The sequence below is a fragment of the Ostrinia furnacalis genome, unplaced genomic scaffold (assembly GCF_004193835.3).
Source record: "Ostrinia furnacalis isolate ACB-3 unplaced genomic scaffold, ASM419383v2 OfSCF1006, whole genome shotgun sequence".
NCBI classification, from domain to species: domain Eukaryota; kingdom Metazoa; phylum Arthropoda; class Insecta; order Lepidoptera; family Crambidae; genus Ostrinia; species Ostrinia furnacalis.
The window spans coordinates 94,149-116,305 of NW_021131245.1; the positions used below are offsets into that span (position 1 = coordinate 94,149).

Genomic DNA, 22,157 nt, shown 5'->3' on the forward strand with positions numbered 1-22,157 from the left:
ATACCTAATTTTGGTAGAGTCAAAAGAGAGAAAAAATAGATCCATGGATTGAAAATAAAATGTGATTGTATTATTTGTTACTATCCTTTTGATGGAATTACTACGGTACTCTAGCTAGCTAAAGGATATACACAAGCACCGATGTCGTCAGCATGAAGAATTCGATTTCTTCTCCGGGAACCCTCTGCTAAAGAACACTTAACTAATTAGTAAATAAAATAGTTTTTAACTTTAGTATATTTATTCCTCAATCAAAAATATTTACAGCGAAATATTGCACACGGCAGGTGAGCCAGCACTTATCATTACAAAATATTGCACCGAGATTGCACAGTTACATTGGTAAGATCAACAAATGCATAGTAGGTAAGCTAAAATTCTATACTAATATACAAACAATAACTACCAACAACATCAATGTTACTATGAAACGATAATGATTTAGTTACCTTATAAGTACATTTGCTATTTATAGCAACAACACATTGTTTTATAAATATTTTTATCCATTCAAAAGGGGACAGGACACCTGTTTAATTAGTATTATAAATATACAAATTGAATCTAAACACAAAAATCCATCCAAGTTTTGATCGAATGATGAGAGATGAGAATTTGCTCACAAAATTTACAAAGGCGTTGACCACGTTGACCATCACTTAAAAAATAGTAACAAACTTCGTAGTCCCTAAACCAATTCACTAAGATAGCAAAACAATGCGTTGTATCACCATATAAAATCGTTTCATAGTAGGTATACCGTAATATGTATGTTATGTAAGACTAATGAGACATTACCTACCTAAATACCTATAACATAGAAGTGACTCAATAAATTGCACCTATGTATAATAAAGGTTATTTTCGACAATAAATAACTACATACATAAGTTAAGTTAAGAACAATCGTTATACTTAAAATCCTTATTTTATAATAAGGTGGTATACGTGTGTTATTGAAATTATACAAGACGATTTCAGGGAAATTATTATTACTAATAACAATTAAATCTCTCAGACATTTTACATGTGTTTTGGCAAAAAACATTATAATTATTATGGTTTACTTGCCTTTATTAAGGTTACGGTAAACACTTTCATAATACATTATTATTCTCAATATCAATTCAAAAATAATTTGAAACTTCAAAAATGATTAAATCTTTGTAACTTTAATTTTGGCTTCATGAATGTTAATATTTATTCAACTATCACAAATACCTATTAAGTATAAAAAAGACACAAAATCATTGCTAGACCTTAAATACGATGGTGATCAAATGTTCTCAAACCCTGCTCGAATGAGACTAACACACCTCGTCTCATTCATAGGTTTATTATGATATTTGCCAATCTTTAACGCACATCTGGATGTCATGAACATGATAAGTATGAAGAATATCCTCAATATTTCGCGTATAATCAATCGATCATCGAGAGGAACGGTCTGTACGTAACTGCACTGTAAGTAATCTAATGAATGTAGTCGATCTGCCAACTTCAAACCTTGGAGAAAGAGGATCTCGTGGGTTTCCCTAAAGAACTCCTCAAGTATTGTGACTCAAAAGTAGTATTGAACTAGTATACAAGACTGCATGCACGGGTAGGAACGGGTATACCTATAACCAGGATAACTGGTACTGCATGCAGAGAATTACGTTCTGCACCAATAGAATTTGAAAATCTGGTAAATAAAGTTGTAGGTAATAGAAATCTACCAGTGATTGACTTCAGCAAAATGTTTGGCAATCAAGGGTGTTTCTTTCCTTCTTTCATTGAATAACATTAGTTAGGTACTGTTTTCTAATCCTTCATCTGCCTTTGGTAAGAGAGCATCTTGTTCCTGCAGTGAAGAAGACTTATGCCCGTTTTCACCGTCAATCCCAAATTTTTAAGCGGCTATGGTGCGGGACTATTCCCACCTCTCGTTCCCACCACTGCAACTCTTGTGTAGCCAGGATCTACAGCTTGACCGCCACAAAAACCCAACCAATGAAGGTCAAGTTTGTCCCGGGGGAGAGTTAAACTGTCATTGGACCCGCAACGAAATTAATCAGAAGAACATAGGATGAGTTCGAAATTAAGGTTCGACTTCCCTCCATTGCAAAGCGGATGACAGGTGACAAACAAAGCGGCTATGGTAACAAATAACAGGAAATTTGTTTTCATAGGGGTCACTTAAAAATTAGGGATTGATGGTGAAAACGGGCATTGTGACCTTATTAATATTCCAAGATTTTCAAGATTTTCAATTGCTATTGGTTACAGACTTTCATAAGCCCCATCTACCAGATCTAAGGCAGATACCCCAGTGTGTCTTCAAGACTCGCGTTTCTGCTCAACGGGCGGTGGTCGAACATCCTCGCCAGGGGTGGGGCAGCACGAGGGGGAGAGGGGGGCAAGGGTGGGGGCCGCGACCGTCGCCCACCAGCCAGTGAACGAACGTCTGTCCGCTGGGACAGCCGTACGTCAGCGAACAGGGCCGCCATTTCAGCAGATTTCTTCACGCTGAGAGCATCGTGGGAGCCCGCTCCCGTACTTCGCACTGAAAGTAAAGAAAGGAACCATTGTACCTCTAAACATTTTTCTGCTGCAGCAACCAGTTTTTCTCTATACCTCTGTAACTTGTATGATTCATAAGATTTCAGAAACCTGCACTATCTTGACTTCTTTTAATGACGTGCTTCAAGCAGAACTGTTAAAGCGAAATCCTTCAATTATTTTTACCATTTTCATCTTGCCATCTAGCAGATAATAAATGCAGCAGCATAATTATGTTGAGGCAAACAATTTAGTTATGCCTATTCCATGGGAGACAGCATTTCTCACAAGCTTCGTAAGTGGTTCGGCATAAGTTTCTCGCTAAAGGCCTTTATTCATAGAGCATTTTTAGAACGTGTCTCTGTAAGAATGTCTACACTGCCCTTGAGCCATTTTTCAAACCACATCGTCAAAAGCATAGAGTAAAAAGATTATGAGACATGTAGAGGCTCCTTAAGAGCAAAATGATGATTTGTAAGAAATATTTATTAGTCTAAACAAATAAAGAAATTTTGACTTTTGACTTTGACCTAAAACCTCTCCGCAGAACTGATCAAGTGCTTTGAGTAAAGGCCCTAACATCGCTCCCTGCGTAAACATTAATAGTTACTCACACACACCTGTAAGCCTCTGCATGTTGCGACTCCGGGTGTCTCTGGCCTTGTTCTGTAGCAACAGCTCGTAGTCTAATGCGAGGCTGTCAGAACTGCGCGCGCGCCGGCTGCGCTCCTCGCGGCGTCGGCTGGAGAGGCCGCTGGATCTGGAAGAAGAAAGCGTTCATTAATATTATGTGCTGTGTCATCATCATCAACATCAGGTCAGGTTCTCGCTGTAGAAGCCCTCTAGTTTACCAACATTATCACGCCCATATTCACAAACGATGCTTGCTTAAATGAAGCAGCAAATCAAACGCACAGCATTAAATAGAGCTCTGTGATTGGTTCGTGTGTCAGCCTCTGCATCCACGCGCATTGTGAGGCCTCAACGTAATGTTTTTGAATTCGGGTGTCAGTGTGCTTACCATGAGTTTACGTTAGATGTGCTCGCTAGCGACTGCGCAAAAAATTGCATTAAATAGGGATGTGTCCTGGGTCAAAAAGCAAGAGTTTTAATGAGTCCGTCAGTTAACTTATCAAAAAATACTCTACACGTATTTTTCACTTTTTCAAACTAATGAAAATTTAAAGAGATAAAGCGCGCCAAAGTTCATAAGAAGAGGCCCGTAACGTCAATGCTTGCATAAAAGTGCCGCACGTTGTGACGTCGTGCGGAACTTCAACGCACCATAACTATGTAATTACTCGTATTTGTTACATTGACAAATAAAAATAATGTGTCCAATATTTTTTGATATTAAACATGACGGACTAAAAAAATTTTTTTAGGAAACTAGCCTATTGTATGACAGATTGTATAGCGCTCCTAGACACTAGTGGATACCTATTCCTACTGCCTTTATATTCGTATTCGTCAAAGGTCCTCTTCATCTATTCGGCGTAGGTCTTCTTCGAGGGGCTTCTCAAGTACTCTAAACTCTGGGAGGTCTGCATGGTGGTCCTCTGAAGCCTGGCACAGTAGCACTTTATTACTACACTAGTATCCCCCAAAACATCGTAAGTAGCCTTACCTGTTCCTACTGCCTTTATGTTCGTACTCGTCAAAGGTCCTCTTCATCTGTTCGGCATAGGTCTTCTTTGAGGGGCTCTTCAAGTATTCTAAACTCTGGGAGGTCTGCATGGTGGTCCTCTAAGAGCCGGCGCTGTAGCACTTATTGCTGTCCCATTATTCTTACTTACTACACTAGTATCTCCTAAACTTTGAAACGTCGTAAACAGCCATACCTGTTCCTACTGCCTTTATGTTCGTATTCATCAAAGGTCCTCTTCATCTGTTCGGCATAGGTCTTCTTTGAGGGGCTCTTCAAGTATTCTAAACTCTGGGAGGTCTGCATGGTGGTCCTTCGAGGGCCGGCGCAGTAGCACTTGTTGCTGTCCGCACAGCTCTCGGAGTCGCAGGAGCAGTAGCTGAAGTCGGCGTCGTATACTTCCCTGGAATAGTTGGATATCATATTTAGGGTGTAGGTTCGATGATTGACTTCAATCACAATAATTAAACATCCTTTGTTTGAGAGAGTCTGGTTGTTTTGTGACTACGGCTGTAGGAACAAAGCAGTAAAATCAAGCTCGTACGTACGGGTACGGGTACGGGTTTGTCGCCCGTATTCACAAACATTACTATGAGGTCTCACAGTGCGCGTGGACGCACAGGGTGACACACGAACCAATCATAGAGCTCTATTCAACGCTGTGCGTTCGATTTGCTGCTTAACTTATGCATGCATCGTTTGTGAATACGGGCGTGCGCGTGAGTCGCATACCTACCCTAAGTTCCAAATGCAATTTTAAATTATTTGTTTCAGTTGAAAATTTTATTGTAGGTATTTATAGGTAAAAAATATCATCCATACTTCCTAGTTTAGTTTATTTGAAAGCAAATAGATCTAAATTATGATAACAAAAATTGAAATGTTCAGGAAAAAGTTAGTAATAATAATAAAACTATCAATAAGTGCTGACTATAAAGACAGGTAACTACTATGGTGGAACATGTTAATGAGGCAATGCTGCTATGAGTTCCCCATTTAGGTCTTATCTAAGCCAAGTAATTTGCAGTAAAAACCATCGTCAAACATAAACTAAAGAGATCTCAATCGACTTATTTCATATTTCACTAAACACGCACTTTTATTTTAGAAACGATACAATTCAAATATTAAAACACATGACAAAATAAAGTTAAACAAAGGAAGAAAGTACATCCGAAGCGCATCTGATGCGTTTATTGAATTCAATTAGATATTCTCCAGTCTGAGGCACGCGAATGTAAACGAGATGCTCTAGTGAGTTGACGTTAATAAATTGTATCTTTTAGATACTGAAACAATACGCACGAAATCTTTTTATTTATTTAAGAATCAGTTTTGCTGACTTTCATCTCGTCCAACAAGTGAAGATATCCAATCTCATATGAGTCACATTAAAAATACTCGAGACATTTGACAATTAGTTAACACTTGATCAATCAGTTATTTGTCATAGATAGGATGAAATTTATGATGCAGCAGGATCGATATTGCATCTCAGTGAAATTACAAATTCACAGTCAACTGTAAATAATTATAATTTACTTCAGTTACTCATGAGGCGTCGCGAGCGGCGGACGCGCCACGCTCTAATAACCACCGCGCACATTTCATTTCTACAAGCATCACGTATTATTTTATAATGAACCATAAATAACAATAAACAAGGCAGGAATTCCTTTGGAGATATTGCGACAATTCTGTAAATGAAATTAAAGCCACACACTCATTTCACCAAGATGCGCTTCTATTAGAGCTAAATGAAATGTAAACGTAGACGGATGAAAGTAGAGAAATTTTCGGTGGTAAACAGAAAAAATATTCTTAATTAGCAAGTTACTTGTACGTTGCGCGTTAAAATTGTACTCGTAGTTTGATACATACGGCTAAACCTTTGGTTCATCATCATTAAATCTTTGAATACCGTGACCGCCTATTATAGTTAATTAACATCACGTTTTATAACCACTCTCATTATTGACAACGTAACGTAATTAATTTCATCATACACTAACTCATTTAATAGTGAATCATAAATTTTAATTAGATTAAAAAGTAACTATATTTTCACCTCGAGCAATCCTTGCAACTTTTGCTTTTACTCAAAAGTCTTGTCTTGGCTGAGTCTCTGTGCTCTTCGACTGCGGAGCAGTAGCATTTGGATTTGCAGTCACCCTTCAGCGAGCAGTAGCAGCGATCGACACAACTCTCTGATTCGCATTCGGAGCAAGACACATATCCGCTTGAACTGTTTCTGTTCTGGCATCCCAGTCGATTACTCAGAGTCAAGAAATCGGAATCTTCCGACGTCGAAGTCCTTTCTCCTGGTCTCGACACTTTGCCATTACGTTTTGACACCTGCACAATTTTATCTGAGCGCTTCGAACTTCGTTGTCGAGTCCCTGGCCTTTTCGGCGGCGGTACTATAGGCTCTTTCGGTCGAAAATGTCTTAGATCATAACTGGACGTCGACACTGAACTCTCAGATACGGGCTCTTTGTTGTTGTTGATGTTCTGTAGATCGAACGAAGAAAGCTGCTTCTTCATCTCCTTCTTCCGTACATCTTTTCCAAATGGCATTCTGAATACCATCCGAAGACCGTTTGCTCCTTTAAATATCTTTCGTCTCTTATTCTGAAAAACACTATTTCTTCTTAATATTTTCTTTTTCTGTTTCTTCATGATTGCTTTACTGTGCTGGAATATTTCGTCTTTTGTTAGTGTAACTGCTAATTTTAATAGGAATTCTTTGTATATCGGTTTCAAGTCGTTGAAGGACATTCCTTCTGCGTCTATAATGGCGTTGAGGATCTCATCCATAGAGTGTAAGTTCTCCTGAACTTTGAATTCATTGAAAAGTTCGTTGAACCCTAACGGCGACCCACCTCCTTTCTTACCGTTGTTTCTGCAATTAATATAATTATTTCATTAATTTTATAAGTACGTAATTATTGTATCAGTCAAGGTAAAAAATTCTTGGGCAAGCAATAGATTGGATGTAATGCTGATGATTCGCAAAAAATACCGCGGGTGTTACACTGGATCAGAGGAATGTAGCGGACGCGGTTGCGTTGGCACAATTACTTGCATGCACGATGGCGAAACACTCCACTAAGCGCGTTCCATTCCTCTCTCGTTAGTGAGTTATTTTTGTGATCAGCTCGTAATTATCGAGATGTCAGCGGCCGACATTGGTTAAAAAGGAAATGATGTCGCTCAAGCGTAGAAATGAAATTGACAAGAACTCCGCGCGCTCACAATTGAATTGATACCCGACGACCGTATAGTAGGCAATTATAGAGCGGTAATGCTATAGCGATACGTACCTGTGTCCGATCGACTTGTACCTCGTGAGTCCCCCGGCGTTGAGGAAGCTTCCGGATCGCGGAATGGCTACTTTAGTTAATATGTCCCCAGACTCGTTTAATGATTTCCTCCCACTTTGAGTTCTTCCTAAAGGTTCTTTCGGAGGCTCTGGTGGAGGGTCCGATGGTGGCTTAGAAGGTATAGGTGGTGGTACAGTCGGTGGTCTTTGCAGATTCTTACGTCTCTCTAACTCCCTAAATAATTCAATTTTTTCTGACACCTTACTTCTAACAGAGGATTCGTTACTGCTTTGGGCGTTGTGCATATTTTGAAGCTTATTTATATTGGGGTTCAGAGACTTCTTCCCCATTGACTTTTTAGATCCTTGAGTGTCGCTACCGCTCGTATCATTATGCTTTATCGAGTCTAATTTAGCCTTCACTTCTTCAACTGTGATTCGTTTAATTTCGGCGGGAGGTATAGATGGAGGGGTGGAAGCTGAGGTAAGCTCTCCGATGAGATCTTTTTAATCCTTTCATGTCTAGACCATTCGTGAAACGATTCGCTGGCAGAGAAACCATCTGCTCGGTCACTGTCTCCGCTCATGGACGACGTACTTCGCTTCTTACGGGGCGGCCTGACAGGAACATCATTCGGAGAGAGACTACTCGTCACACTCATGCAACTTACACCGTTTCGGTTCTTCAGTTTCTTCTTGTCAGTATGGCCTTGTCTACTCATGTGTGACATGAGGGACTTGTATAGCGTGGCTGCTATCACAATAGCGTCTTCCGTCGTCTGACATACAAACCCATGACACTCCAATTGCTTAGCGACGCCGATTTTCCTCATCACAACAGCGAAAAGTGGTGAATGAGAATTTTCGTTGTGGGAGAGGATGTATTTTCTGTCTTGTGATTCTAGAGTTCTAAATAGAGCGTGACGATCGATGTTGTCCGGATCGGTGATGAGGGGAAGGAACGCATAGCCCAAGTCTCCTCCGTCGTCCGAAGGTTGAACGACGAACTTCACAGCGGACCAGACTGCTATTGTGGGAAAAGGATTTAGTTGCTCAAGGTCACCTTTTTCGCCTTTATATCTTACTTTTAATCCACTTTTAGATATTTCTAACCGACCAGTGAGGGTGCATTTATGGCGGAAATTTCTTCTATATGCGAAATACAAATCCTTCAGTGGAGTCTGGAGTCCTGATAGGCTGGTGACTTTATTTTGTAGTGGTGTAGATCCTAGATAGTGAACACTGAACACGTGGACTCCAATGTTTTCCGAAGTAGGCTTGGACTCCCCGGCCATGTCTGCGAACATCCTCTCTATTCGATCCTGGACCGTATTATTAATCTTGTTAATTTTATTCTGACAATAGTCGTCATCATCATCTTCGTATATCGTCGCTTTACTATCTCGAGCGGAACTGACCTGTAATGAAGAAACAAATACTATTAAAACTTGTAATTACAAATCATTATCAACCACTATTTCTTCAGGATACAAATCAAATCAAATATGGCTGGTAACCTAGCGGCTGTCGTCGAAGAGCGCTCCGATCTTCTGCTTGTAGAGCAAGAGGGAAGACAGCTGGGCCGTGCGTTCATCTTTGTTTATCGTCAAAAGCTAGGTTAAAATAAAAGAAGATATCTAACCTTGCTGTCCCTCCTTCCCAGTTCAGAAACGGTCATTTGTCCATAGTGCGGCAGGCTGGCGACCGAGCGGGTGTCGTCGAAGAGCGCGTCTATCTTCTGCTTGTAGAGCGAGAGGGAAGACACACTGGGTGCGCGCGATCTGCGCGTCTCATCGTCGCGCGCGCCCAGGCGGAACCCGCTGAGAGGCGCGCTGTCGTTGTCACACGTCACCATCTGGAATGAGAAGGAACCCTAATTCAAGTTGTTGAACGACTTGTCGTGCAGGGAAGGTTGAGAGCACAAGAGCGCGCGGCAGGTCGCCCATGCGTTGGACTGATCAGGTCAAAACCGCACCACTCTGGCAACAGTGTAGCGATGAAGAAGAATTCATATTAAAAATTCTTTATTAATATTTAGGCCCTTTTCATGGCACTTATAGAGTTATAGACGACCCAAATATAGCTTTCCCTACCACCACTTTGGGACAACATGGGCTGATGCTGAGAAGATGTGGCGGAAGAAACTCATTAGCTTTAGTTAAAATTAGCAAAAGGGCAGCTTGTACCTCACTCAATCACTCATCTACGAAAAGTGGGAATTTGATGACAATTAAAGTAAACCTTGGCATCTTATGAAGTTGTATTATAGATGCTTTTTTGCGACCATGATGTCACTCAATTTTCAAGAAAGGCTGCAAGTACGGGAACAATTGCGATGGACTGTGAAGGTAGTCTAATATGCTGTGGTCTGTACCTTTCAGTTCCAATTTCGGAAGGTTTTTTTAACTGAAACACAAATTAAACTCACTCACTCATTCACTCATTGAAATCGCCTTTTTAAAAACTATTTTTATCCATCACTCACTGCACAAAAAGGTGTACTACCTATTTCTGTGCTAAAAATACGAAGTTAGTGTCTTAAATCCTCTTGTGTTTTATCTAGAGCCTAGGTCCTAGACACTATTGTATTGTCAAATAAATAAACGTACTGCAAAATAGCATAAGTACTTACGCACCGAGAAAAAGGCTAGTCTATTAAAGATAAAAATAAATAGTGGATTGACTAAAATGGCACTGCTAAAATAGGCACCTGGGTCTCACTTAGGATCATAAATTATGTGAGTATCGTATGTGTTACCTGAGATAATTTCTTGGTTGACTGGAAAAATTCCGCACGGATGAAGGTGCGAGCGCAGCTAATCTTTTACAGACCGGTTACCAACAATTATTTTATTTTATTTCATAACAAACAACAGCTACAGCAGCAACTCAATTGGAATGTAGCAACCATTTTTAGATTCTTGAAAAGCGTGATTAAATTCTGCTCTTCCAATAAGAATTCGGTTGTAATTATTCTTAATTCTCGATGAAAATGATCTACACAGCTATCGTGTTGCAGGTGAATATCAAATTAGGCACGAAAATGATTGTGCGCAAGTCATTTTCTTGGCTGGCTGCGCGGGCGCACGCAATACGCACTGCAACTGCTGCAATATTAGTGATTTAGTGCAAACGGATGCACTTATTGGCTGTACATGATTTTATTCAATGATTTGTATTGACTGTCCATTCCAATGCAATTATGTTCATCATCATCTTTCAGCCATAGGACGACCACTGCTGAACATAGACCCTATGATTTCTAGGTTGGCAACGGCCTGCATCCGATGCCTTCTTCACTTTGTGGGTGGACGTCCCACGCAAATAGTAGGTCTTACCTACTTATTATTGATTTGGATCGATTTTTGGCAATCTCAAGTAATTTCAAAAAACAGGCAAAGAAAGTTTAAACTTTACTTCACTCAAGCTCAAGGAAGAGGTAACATATTATTATCTGCTACTTACCAAATATTTGCATATTATGAATATGGATGAATATAGTACATACTTAAACGTACTATAAGTAATAATGAATTGTACACTAAAGTTTTGAAATATTCATTGAACAATTTTGCAACGTACTAATTCTGAATTTATTAACAAACGCAATATTTATTGTATAACCTCAAATAAAAATATGTATGTGCAAAACAGAGGACGTATAGCAACCTTGAAACCGCCCTTATTAACAACAAAATAAGAGCGACTTTGGCAATGCTACTGTAACACTTGATGTGCCGTCACCGTACACATTTCATTGTGTATAAGTACAATTTATGGCAATCAAGTATTTACGAATATCATTGGAAATTATACACATGGGATCTTTATGACTTTATATTGTGCTTAATCTTTTATATATTCTGATGGCACTATAAGATAACTTAAAACTATCTTTGAAAGAGCGTTTTAAAGCTCTTAAAAGAGCAATATTAAGTAGGCCGTAACGTAGTTTACTACTCTCTGAGATTACGAGAAGACGAGCTGCTTATTGATAATTTGTTATAGCTCCATAATATTTTATTCATTCATTTGTCTATTTAAGTAGAGATACATGAAAGCCACTGAAAGTACGCCAACGAAAGCTCTATAAGTGGATTTGGATTACTTTTTCACGACATATTGGTTAGACGTTCTTAGAAATTGTTGTCATAGATCCATTCCATTTCGGTTTATCAATCACTGCGGTAGCTTATGAAGTTATAATAAGTGCTAAATTGCTATAGAAATATAGAGTCTTATATGCTGTCTATGCATATAATATGAAAACAGACAAAAGTTCAGTCTGCATTGTTTACATAGAAGTACTAAAGGTTTAGCCAAACCAACGCGATCATCCGGCGTGCAGCGATGGCAATCAATGCATTTAAGGTTCGACCAAACCGGCTGAATCTTTAGTCTAGTCGCCATCGCTGGACGCCGGCTGATCGCGTGTGATCGCGTTGGTTTGGCTGAACCTTAAGAAGCCACTAAACAATTGGTCATTAAGACATATTATTACGTCCACGTCTCATCATATACAGCTAGCTGACAATCAATGAAGTACCGATTGTACAAACAGAAAACAAGCAACTTTACTTTGTCTTAAAAACTGAAGACACTCGGACTTTAGAATTAGTAATAAAATGAAAATACTATAGCGTATTTTCTAACAAAGAGTCGTGAAGTTCGTGAATTTTAGTATTGAAGAGACATTTACTGGTGTGTGATACCACAAAATTATACTAGTAAATATACGTCTACTATACTGTCACGATGTTTCGATAGCTAGTAGCTACTGCCGGTTAAGATGCGCGCCGTGATAAAAACTTATCGATAATTTTAGTAAAATTAGGGCAGGGCCTACAGGGCAGGGCACCAAGCTGAAGATTAGTTTCTTAACATGTTAAGAGGTTTTTTCTTTCTTTGTAGGATTAGTTCGTTCATTCGTTTCAGCCAAATGACGTACACTGCTGGACAAAGGCTTCCCCCAAGGTTTTCCACAATGCACGGTCCTGCGCTGCCCGCATCCAGGTTCTTCCTTTACAAGATCGTCGGTCCACCTAGTAGGAGGCCTTTGTAGGATAAATAAAATGAATTGAAAGAGTAAAAATCACTCACTTCTCCGCGTGCAAGTGGGCCCTGGGCCCAATAATTATTAGCATCTTGGTCTTATACTTTCTCCCGCTATCCCGAACACCTGAAACAATAAAAACAATATTTTAGACTTGTCACAGCAGTATAAGAGGAGTGGGGAAATTGGAAGATTGAATACCTATCTACAGATATACAGACAAGTTTAGTTGAAGACTGTTATAAAAAACTAGAAATCTAACAAATATTTTTCCTCCTTTTTTGAGCTCTACCTATTCTGTAAGTTACAGGATCTTATCCATTTATGTAACAAGCTGTCACTTAAAATATCCTTTTCAAAGCCAACCGATCAATAAGTAGGCGATCATAAAATACCACAAGGTTCTATCACAGCATATTAAAGGAATGTCTGTCATATCCTTAAAGGAGATGGATACCGCAAATTGCGCAGGAAACTCCTCAAAATGGATGTCAATGATATTATCAACTCCTGCGTGAAAATAGTAGATAAACTGAGATTACAGCAAAAAGGTGCAGGTACCTATATGGTGGATCAATGTAGAAATGTTCCAAAGCTTTTTCTTATATTTCTTGTATGTTTTCCTAATAAAGAAAATAAAAATAAAAAATTATTTAAAAAACCCAGATCTCTTTGATAAATAATTATGTTTATGTTATTACCCTATAATATAAACCTTTCATTCCTTAACCTATTCCCTTTACTTATATTTGCGACCAAAGGTAGTACGTTCTTCTAGAACTGTTATTATTTACTTATTTGTATGTACCACAAGTCATCAGAATTGTTTTATTGTTTTTCGTATTTACACATATCACTTCTCTCACTCAATACACAATCGTTTAACACATAACGTTCATGACGGACTGTTACGTCATCAGTATGGACCCCATCGAGCACGCAACTAATGTTTTAACCGTTTAAAAGGTAGGATAAGAAACGATCTCAACACAATAGCAGCTTATGCTTAAAATACAAATAAATTACACCAAAAACTACTTAAAATTCAACGCTTAGGCAGGCATTAATCTTACGAAATCAGGTGGCTTCGTCACTTACGGGATCTAACGTTGTTACACAATACCCAAACGCAAGATACAGTAATTACACATAGCAAGAACTCTTGCGTTAACTCGCCGTTAAAACGTAGATAACTATTATATGTTTATTTAATTAACTATGCAAATAGCTGAATAAACAGAGAAAGGGAAAGTGCGTCGAGTGAGCTTCAAATTATACCGAATCGAATGAAAATGGGGATGTTGCCTGGGTCAAAAAGCAAGAGTTTTAATCAGTCCGTCAGTTAACTTATAAAAAAATACTCTACACGTATTTTTTACTTTTTCAAACTAATGAAAAATTAAAGAGATAAAGCGCCCCAAAGTTCATAAGAAGAGGCCCGTGACGTCAACGCTTGCTTAAAAATGCCGCACGTTGTGACGTCGTGCGCAACTTCAACGCACCATAACTATGTAATTATTTGTTAGATTGACAAATAAAAATATATGTGTCCAATATTTTTTGATATTAAACATTACGGACTAAAAAAATTTTTTTAGGCAACTAGCCCAAAAGATGCATCCTTTACTATATTGTACAGTTTCATACTATGTATTATAGACATTATAGTAATGGTTGACGTAAATAAACGAATAATCATTTACTTTTATGTATTTCGCAGTAAAATACCAATTAGAAAGGGCTCTCTTAATAGTAAGGTGAGAGATACTGACAGCGTTGTTACTATGAAGAAAGACGTGATTCTGGAATATGTATAAAATGTTATGATAACTATGATAATAAATCAACTTCGGTCAACTTCACGAGTACAGTGTAACAGAGGTATTAACGGAGGGTCGTGTCTGTGACGTCCATAATACACATCGACTGGGTGACTAAACTTGCAACCATGGGGTGGCGAAAAGATAACTCATAGCTCAGAACACAGATGGCGCTGTGCTGATTTGACTCGCGGTTTAATTTGATTTTTTTCAATTAAAGACCTGGATGACACTTTGGCGACATCGTAAGACTGTAATAGCTAGGCTAGATTATTTTTTCTTATTGTTTATACGAGTAAGTTATTGTTTATACCTATACCATAAAATTTTTGTAAAGAGATCATTAATGATGATCTCTTGAATTGATTGTACATGTTAAATTCATGTAGGCAGCAACGTGTAAATCGTTAGCCCCGCTCTCTCTGAACGTCAATATGAACAAATTTAAAAAAAATGTTTTCTTTTATCTTTATCAGGTTTATCAAATTTTTATTTCTCGTTTAAGATAAAACGGTGTTAAATAAATTGTTTTAACCTTTAGCTACTGAGGTGGATTTAATTTCACGTAAATACTGACGTGGGGGCCTGAGAGGCCCGTACATATGTGTGCTTATATTTTAAAATATATTATCTTTTTAGGGTTTTATGTTTAATAATTATTAATAGTGGTTATATTTAAATACAGTAAAACGATTTTTATGTAAATTATTTGTTAATAAGTAGGTATTATTTAAATATTTAAAAAACATGTAGCATTTTTTGGCAAAAATCTTATGAAATCATGATTCACAAAGTTATCATGAAAAATATTCATAAATTCAACAAATCAACTTAGAATCTTAATTTTCAATAGTCTTTTTAGCTAATGATATATCAGTCATCCTTATATGAAAAAGGGGGAAAAAAATTACACACATCAAATAGTGCGACTTAAACACAATCTGGATAAACTTGCTTTGCTCAGTGAAGGAAGCCATACATGTTTTTAAAATGTAGATTTCATTTGAATCTTCAAAAGACTAATATGGCACTTGGTTTCATCATTTAAATCTTGATAGACAGGTACAGGCTTATCATTTTCTAGCATACGTGCCAAAAACTACTGTTCTTCTATTTTTCGTTAAATGCTGGTTATTTGTACTTCCGAGATACCACTTTCTCTCGGACGACGTACTGTGGGCTCTATATTATAGATTTTTTCAAATTATTTCAAGAAAAGACGACAACTAAATGAAAACTAAGGACAAAAAAAGTTACGCCAATACTGAGGTGGGGGCCTGAGAGGCCCACAAGAAACTTTAAAATTAATTTACTGCTGAAATTGCGCGTGCAATCACGTGCACAGTTGTTGGCAGCCTCGGCGCAATGAAACTCGAAGGTACTAAAAGATTCACGTGTGTCGTGCACGTGGGAGAAGAGAAATTCAGTAATTTGATTTTTAGAAGGCCTGAGAGGCCCCCACGTCAGTAGTTAAAGGTTAAGCAGACTCAAAGAGAGCTATGGATTATGTCTCATTAGTTCAGTAGTTACTAGTATACGTAATCATGACAATAATTAATTTGCCCAGCAAGCGGAAGGTCGTGGGTTCAATTTTCAGTTCGATTTTTTCAAGTTATTTATAATTTTCAAAATAATTAATTTGTTTTGGGCCAAATAAAGTTAACGTGTAGGTCCATTTACTAATTTTATATTTGCCCGTGGTTTTTAGGGTTCCGTAGCCAAATGGCAAAAAACGGAACGGAACGGTATCTATGGATAGGTCTTCAAAAATGATATCGAGGTTTCTAAAATATTTTTTTTTTCTAAACCGAATAGTTTGCGTGACAGACGCTTCTAAAGTGGAAAAAAGTTGGTCCCCCCCCGTAACTTCTAAAATAAGAAAATGAAAAATCTAAAAAAAACATTATGCTGTACATTACTATAAAAACTACCAACGAAAATTGTTTTGAACGAGATCTAGTAAGTAGTTTTTTTTTAATACCTCGTAAATCGTAAACCGCTTATTACCGCGTAATCTTTCTTACAAATAACTTAAATTAAAAAAAAAAAAATTTCATAATCAATGGTACGGAACCCTTTGTGCGTGAGTCCGACACGCACTTGGCCGGTTTTATATTATTACGGTCTAGCAGAGAGTCTTAAGGTCAAAAACACTTGATAAATATGAATTTTCAGAAAATGTTTTGGTACCTAGTTGCCGTAAAATATTATTTCAAAAAAAACCTTACACAAAAGTTTTGAATGATGTCGATGTTTGGCATAAAAAAATCTCGCTGAATAGGAGTTTCTTTTTTCTTCGGCCAGAAATGTAAGTTTCATACATACAAGACATACAACGTGTAAACTAAGTAATCAAGTTTGTAGGTACATACAGTAACAAAAAGTTACAAAGCATCATTCAAATTGTAACAAATACGTGTTGCGAATTTTTTGGCTACTTTGGGATGTAAGCATACTAAGTAGGTACATAATATTTTCTTCTCATAAATATACAACATAAGTAACATAGAAAATCTCTAAACCAATACAAATAGCTATAACAATTACAATAAACTGTCAAAGTGTCAACCATTACGAAAAATTGTTGTTAATATCATTAAAATAAATTAAATAATAGATAAAATGTTTGATACCCTGCTGCAGTGTGTGGCCGGTTACTGAACTGCCAAAATTCAAAAATATTTTAATAGAAATTGAGCCTCCGCACTTTACATAATATTCATTTTTATTACGTAAAGAGATTTGTTTCTTTTTTCAGTATTGCGGTCACAATTTGAAAATGTTATTTCTATGTGTAAATAATTAATTTATTTCATTCACGAAAAATATATTTGGGTCACGCAGAATGTTGCGCGAAACACAGAGTCAGTTCGGGTCGGGACAGTTTGGGAACGTTGCTGCAACTCGTTATTTGACTTCCACTGGACATTAATTTTGTCCCCTAGTGTATCCGTGACTTTAAACAATTAGACCCCAATGTCAATCACTTTTATTTTCCAAAGTACCTCAGATGTTTGTCATTGTGTACGAGGGGTCTATCTAGGAATCAGTCGTGACTCGTGATACAGACCACTTTCCTCGCCACCATTATACGTCGGATTATCGCACGAGATCTGCAACGTAATAGGCCCCATAAAATAGTAATTAATACCGTAAAATTGCACATTGTAATTGTTATGTGGAATTATGACTTTCCGCATGCTATTTATTTGTAGTTAGGGATGTTTTAAGGCATCCTATACATAGGAATAAAAAACTAACGACCGTTAAGTTACGTCACTTTATTTGGATAGTCTTTTTACTATAGTGACTGAGTTTCTTGCGCTGCATCTTCTCAGCACTGGCCCATTTATTGTCCCGAAGCTATGGTAGGGTATTTTTATGAATTTTTTACTGTTTGGAAATAAGGCCTAGTTAGCTAAGCCAATAATTTAAAGGCAAATCTTCTCTAACCCTGGGTTGCACCATTAACTTATAATAAACATCAAAGTTTGTAACGGTTAAATATAATAAGGTGGGGCAAACAGTTTTAGCACTAAAAACTGATTAGTTTTCAAGTTGCAAATATTAATTTTAGCTTAGTAATTATAGCTTGTTATAAAAATTAGAGTAATTAAACGTTAAAAGTGTTGTTGTAGGTTTCTATCCTGTTGCTAACAACATTGTAACAAAAATGGCGAAATCACGTTTTGAAGTACTTCATGAAGATCCTGATCGAAATCTGAGGATTGTTTGTAATTTAATTCACACAATACCACTCATTTCGCAGTCGGGTAAATGCCTACTACTACCTACATAGCTTTGTTACAAAAATCTTTAAAACACGGCAATAAAATGAATAAATTAGCCTTCAAATACGAAAACAACTGCCTAAAATATTAATGAACGACAGATCTGGAATATGTGGCATTTGGAGCAGAATATTCATATTTTATTTTAATTATCATAAACCTGTTAACATTAACTCGAAGATTTACGCATTTCCTTATCTTTTGACATTTTCCAGATTGTAAATCCAAGTTATTTATGAGAACATTTGAACCTAACCTAGCCGGTTCCTAGCATTTTATAAAATTAAATAAAAATTGGAATCTGTGTTTAATGTTCAAATAACGACTTTTTACCAAATAGTATGAAAGTTACAGTTCGCGAGACCTAGCTAAGCTTACAACATAACTTACAACAAAAAAAATGTTGTCTGTTTGTTTATGCCCGTTAATATGCTATACGAGAAGTACCTACATAACTAAGGCTTTTATACTTAAGAAAAACAAAATAAGATTCTCTGAAAAAAAAATTCAATGAAATTCAGGTGACAGACTATACGTATACATACATGCGAAACCGCAGTTATAAGCTAGCTTTACATAAACCATCATAAAAAAGAAGATGAACTCGACAATTTTTTAGCTAATAAATATCCGGATGTAAGCAAGAGGCTAGCTATGTTCACGCGTTTAGCGATTAGATTTTGCATAGGTTTTTTAAAAAAAAATGATATAGTAAACATACCTACTTATATATTAATACTTTAAATTATATAAACATGCTGCTATAGTCACTACTTATGTCGAAATAATGAATTTTATTTATTACATGCAAGAAATCAAACTGATGAGCATGCGTTTGTGTTTTTTAAAGAAATCAATTAAGCATGATTTTCTTTAAAAAATCCTTTTTTGTATTTAATTAGATTGGAACATATAATTTTGGTGAAAATAATGACTATTAGAAAATATAAATTATTTTTCCGCTTACCTAATTAGTGGCAATTTGGATCTAAATTCTTTCAACATAGAATAGAAATTAATTACGAGATCGCAGTGAAAGATGATTGATTGATTTGATGGACATAATATTATATTGTGTATGATATTCTTGCTTCGCTGTGCATGTTGGAGTCTAAGTAAATTACCGGTGACTTTATGTAACAGATAAGTTCCTGACAATCGATCAGTGACTTTTCTGCAAGTTTTACTAAACAGTTGTATGGTGGTGGCATGTAGGTATATACCACTTAACATCAGGTGCGATTGCAGTCGAATACCGATTTTAAATAATCAAAAAGTAAAAACCTGCTACCCTCTACTAACGTAATAGAGCCTTAACTTAGTCATTAAGTAAATATACTGCGCTAAAACTTAGATAACACTATCAAACCCGATATCTTTGAATGTAGCGTAAAATTTGCAATAATAAATTAGATGCAATTAATTAATTTAATTGATGTTACGTGATATACTAGCGCGTTTCATGTCAATTTATTCAAGGCAAACTTGCGACATTATGTCATGTCCGTACGTCAAGGTTGATATATTTTAATGGATAACTAATCTAATTTTTAGCTAATTTTTGATAATGACATGCATTTAGTATTTCGTCTTTTATTTAAACCTAGATTTGATAGTTACACGTGTCAGTAATAATATGCTAACATTTATCTAAATGACCTTTAAAAAATACTTTTGTATTAAGTAANTTAACACTAGAGTACACGCGTGGCCTACTAGAGTAGACCAGGGTAACATTTTACGCTATAACTTTTTAAGAACTTGCGCCAGAGAGCTGGTATTCCAGGAAAGCCTCGTTGACTAAATTGTCAATAAGCCAGTAAAGCTTGGGTCGCTAGGCGTCTACGCACTTTTCTAAAATTGGCCGTCAAAACTGCGGGTCTACTCAAAAGCCCGAAATCACTCACGAAAAAAATGATGGAAGACTTGCAAAAAATGGATTTACCCCATGTACCAGGCAGTAGAAAGTCTTGAATACTATGACAGATAAAAAACAAATCATATTTTTTCAGTAATTTTTGTTTTTGCTAACATGGATCTCAGAGTGCAATTTTGGTCCAAAAAATTTACAACTTTTTAATTTGTTTATAATGTTTTATCCCAAATAGTTGTACAAAGAAACTTTCATTATAAAAGAACTATAATAAACACTTTAATTATTTACATAATAATTTTATTCATAAATTGTTTACAAACTGATTTACAGTGATTTTAAATTGGCTTACCAGAGTAGGCCGCGCGTGTATTGGTGTAAAAAAAGGGGCGCGTGTACTGCAGTGTTAAGTAACATGTCCTTAAATCGCGCAATCAAATCCTTAAAATTTGAGAAATCTCACGTGAAACCGAGCAGTAAGTGTAAGACTTACTCCCTTTACATAAGATTTTACAAGTTTTACGGATTTGTTTGTATGATAGATAACACTTTAATAACTTCATTATGAGCATTTTCTTAATAACAAATGCAAAAAAAGTTTAAAAGTAGTCGTTACATTAATGAAAAAAGTAAAATTACAGTCCCAGGGCAGGGCGCAGAGTCACCGTGAATGCGCATTGCTCGTAGAAAGTTACGAGTAAACACTTTACATCGCAAAATTTGATGGGCTTTCTATGTTTCTTTGGGTTATAACATGCGCACTCTCCGTGGTATTGTTGTGTTCATAAATAATAAAACAATAACGTACTGCGGTTGCTTTTGTGATGGTGAACAATACGCGAACCGCATAAGAAGAAATGCCAATGTTATGGTGAGTCTTAAACTTATATTACCATGCCTGTATAAGTTACTGGTATAGCTGTAATGTAAGAAAACTTCTCGAGTGACGACCACGAGCCGGAAGACATAGCGTGAGCAGGCCTCCAACTAGGTGGACCGACGATCTGTTGAAGGTCGCGGGAGGTGCCTGGATGCGGGCGACGAAGGACCGGTCTTTGTGGAATTCCTTGGGGAAAGCCTTTGTCCAGCAGTAGATGTCATTCGGATGAAAAGAACGAACGAACGATACCTCGTATAATGCAATTGTCTTGAAAATCACATTTCCTTCAAACTCTACATACGAGCACAACTTTAGTTTTCTAATTGACAACATAACGCAATAATTATCCGTTACTTGTAAAACACATCATTTCAGTTTTCAATTAACTGTTAACTTTTTCAGTAGTTTCTTCGAGTGCACTTGAGTTGGCGAACAAGAAACGCCTGAAAAAGGTCTACAATAAAACGAGTAGTAATATACTTGTGATGATTTTTTTCCAGGCTATACGTTTCAGTACTTGGCGATGTAACAAACTCACGCCCGTATTTACAAACATTATTATGAGGTCTTACAGTACGCGTGGACGCACAGGGTCACACACGAGCCAATCACAGAGCTCTATTCAACGCTGTGCGTTCGATTTGCTGCTTTACTTAAGCAAGCATCGTATGTCAATACGGGTGTTAGTGAATGTTCGGCTGTCTCCAATGCTTAATACTTGTTAAAAAGTATGTCTATTGGTTTGGTCATCATCTACTCAAATAAAACTAGTGACCGACCGAATATTCGTTTTCGTTTTCGTTTTCGGCCATTTTCGGCCAAAAAATGGACATTCGGCCATATTTTCGTTTTCGTCCAAAAACCAGCCGAAGCTTCGGCCAAACCGAATATCAAAAATACGTGAATAAGATGGTGACGTTTATTGTTCCGATATCTTCGGGAGTGAATCTGGTGCACTCATGGTTCCAATCAGACTTGAACGGACGCGGTATTGTCACACTCTTTTGAAGTTGTGAAGTGAGGTTACGTTGTAAAGGGTGTCCAGCGACCATTTTCCAAGTTCAAAATTGAATACAATAAACCCAAAGAGTTTTCATTAAGTTTAATTGTTTCAAAATAGAGTCTTATGCGGATTTGAAATACGCCATGAGTCACTGGTTGGGAGCCTACAGAGCGTTCGCAGTTGAGCAATAAGTATTTGAAATGTATTGTCGAATGATCGATGAATGTCT

The 22,157-nt window shown here is 37.0% G+C and overlaps 1 protein-coding gene across 1 annotated transcript in view; it reads right to left on the reverse strand.

Annotated features, from left to right (window-relative positions):
- Positions 1 to 2,165: 2,165 nt before the first annotated feature.
- Positions 2,166 to 22,157, reverse strand: part of LOC114350920 (uncharacterized) — a 59,193-nt gene continuing 39,201 nt past the window's right edge. The window contains 8 exon segments of the mRNA XM_028301887.1: positions 2,166 to 2,545; positions 3,162 to 3,301; positions 4,383 to 4,589; positions 6,255 to 7,088; positions 7,510 to 7,987; positions 7,990 to 8,926; positions 9,151 to 9,363; positions 12,609 to 12,687. Of these exon segments, the coding sequence (XP_028157688.1) occupies positions 2,295 to 2,545; positions 3,162 to 3,301; positions 4,383 to 4,589; positions 6,255 to 7,088; positions 7,510 to 7,987; positions 7,990 to 8,926; positions 9,151 to 9,363 (3,060 nt within the window). The 5' untranslated portion in view covers positions 12,609 to 12,687 and the 3' untranslated portion in view covers positions 2,166 to 2,294.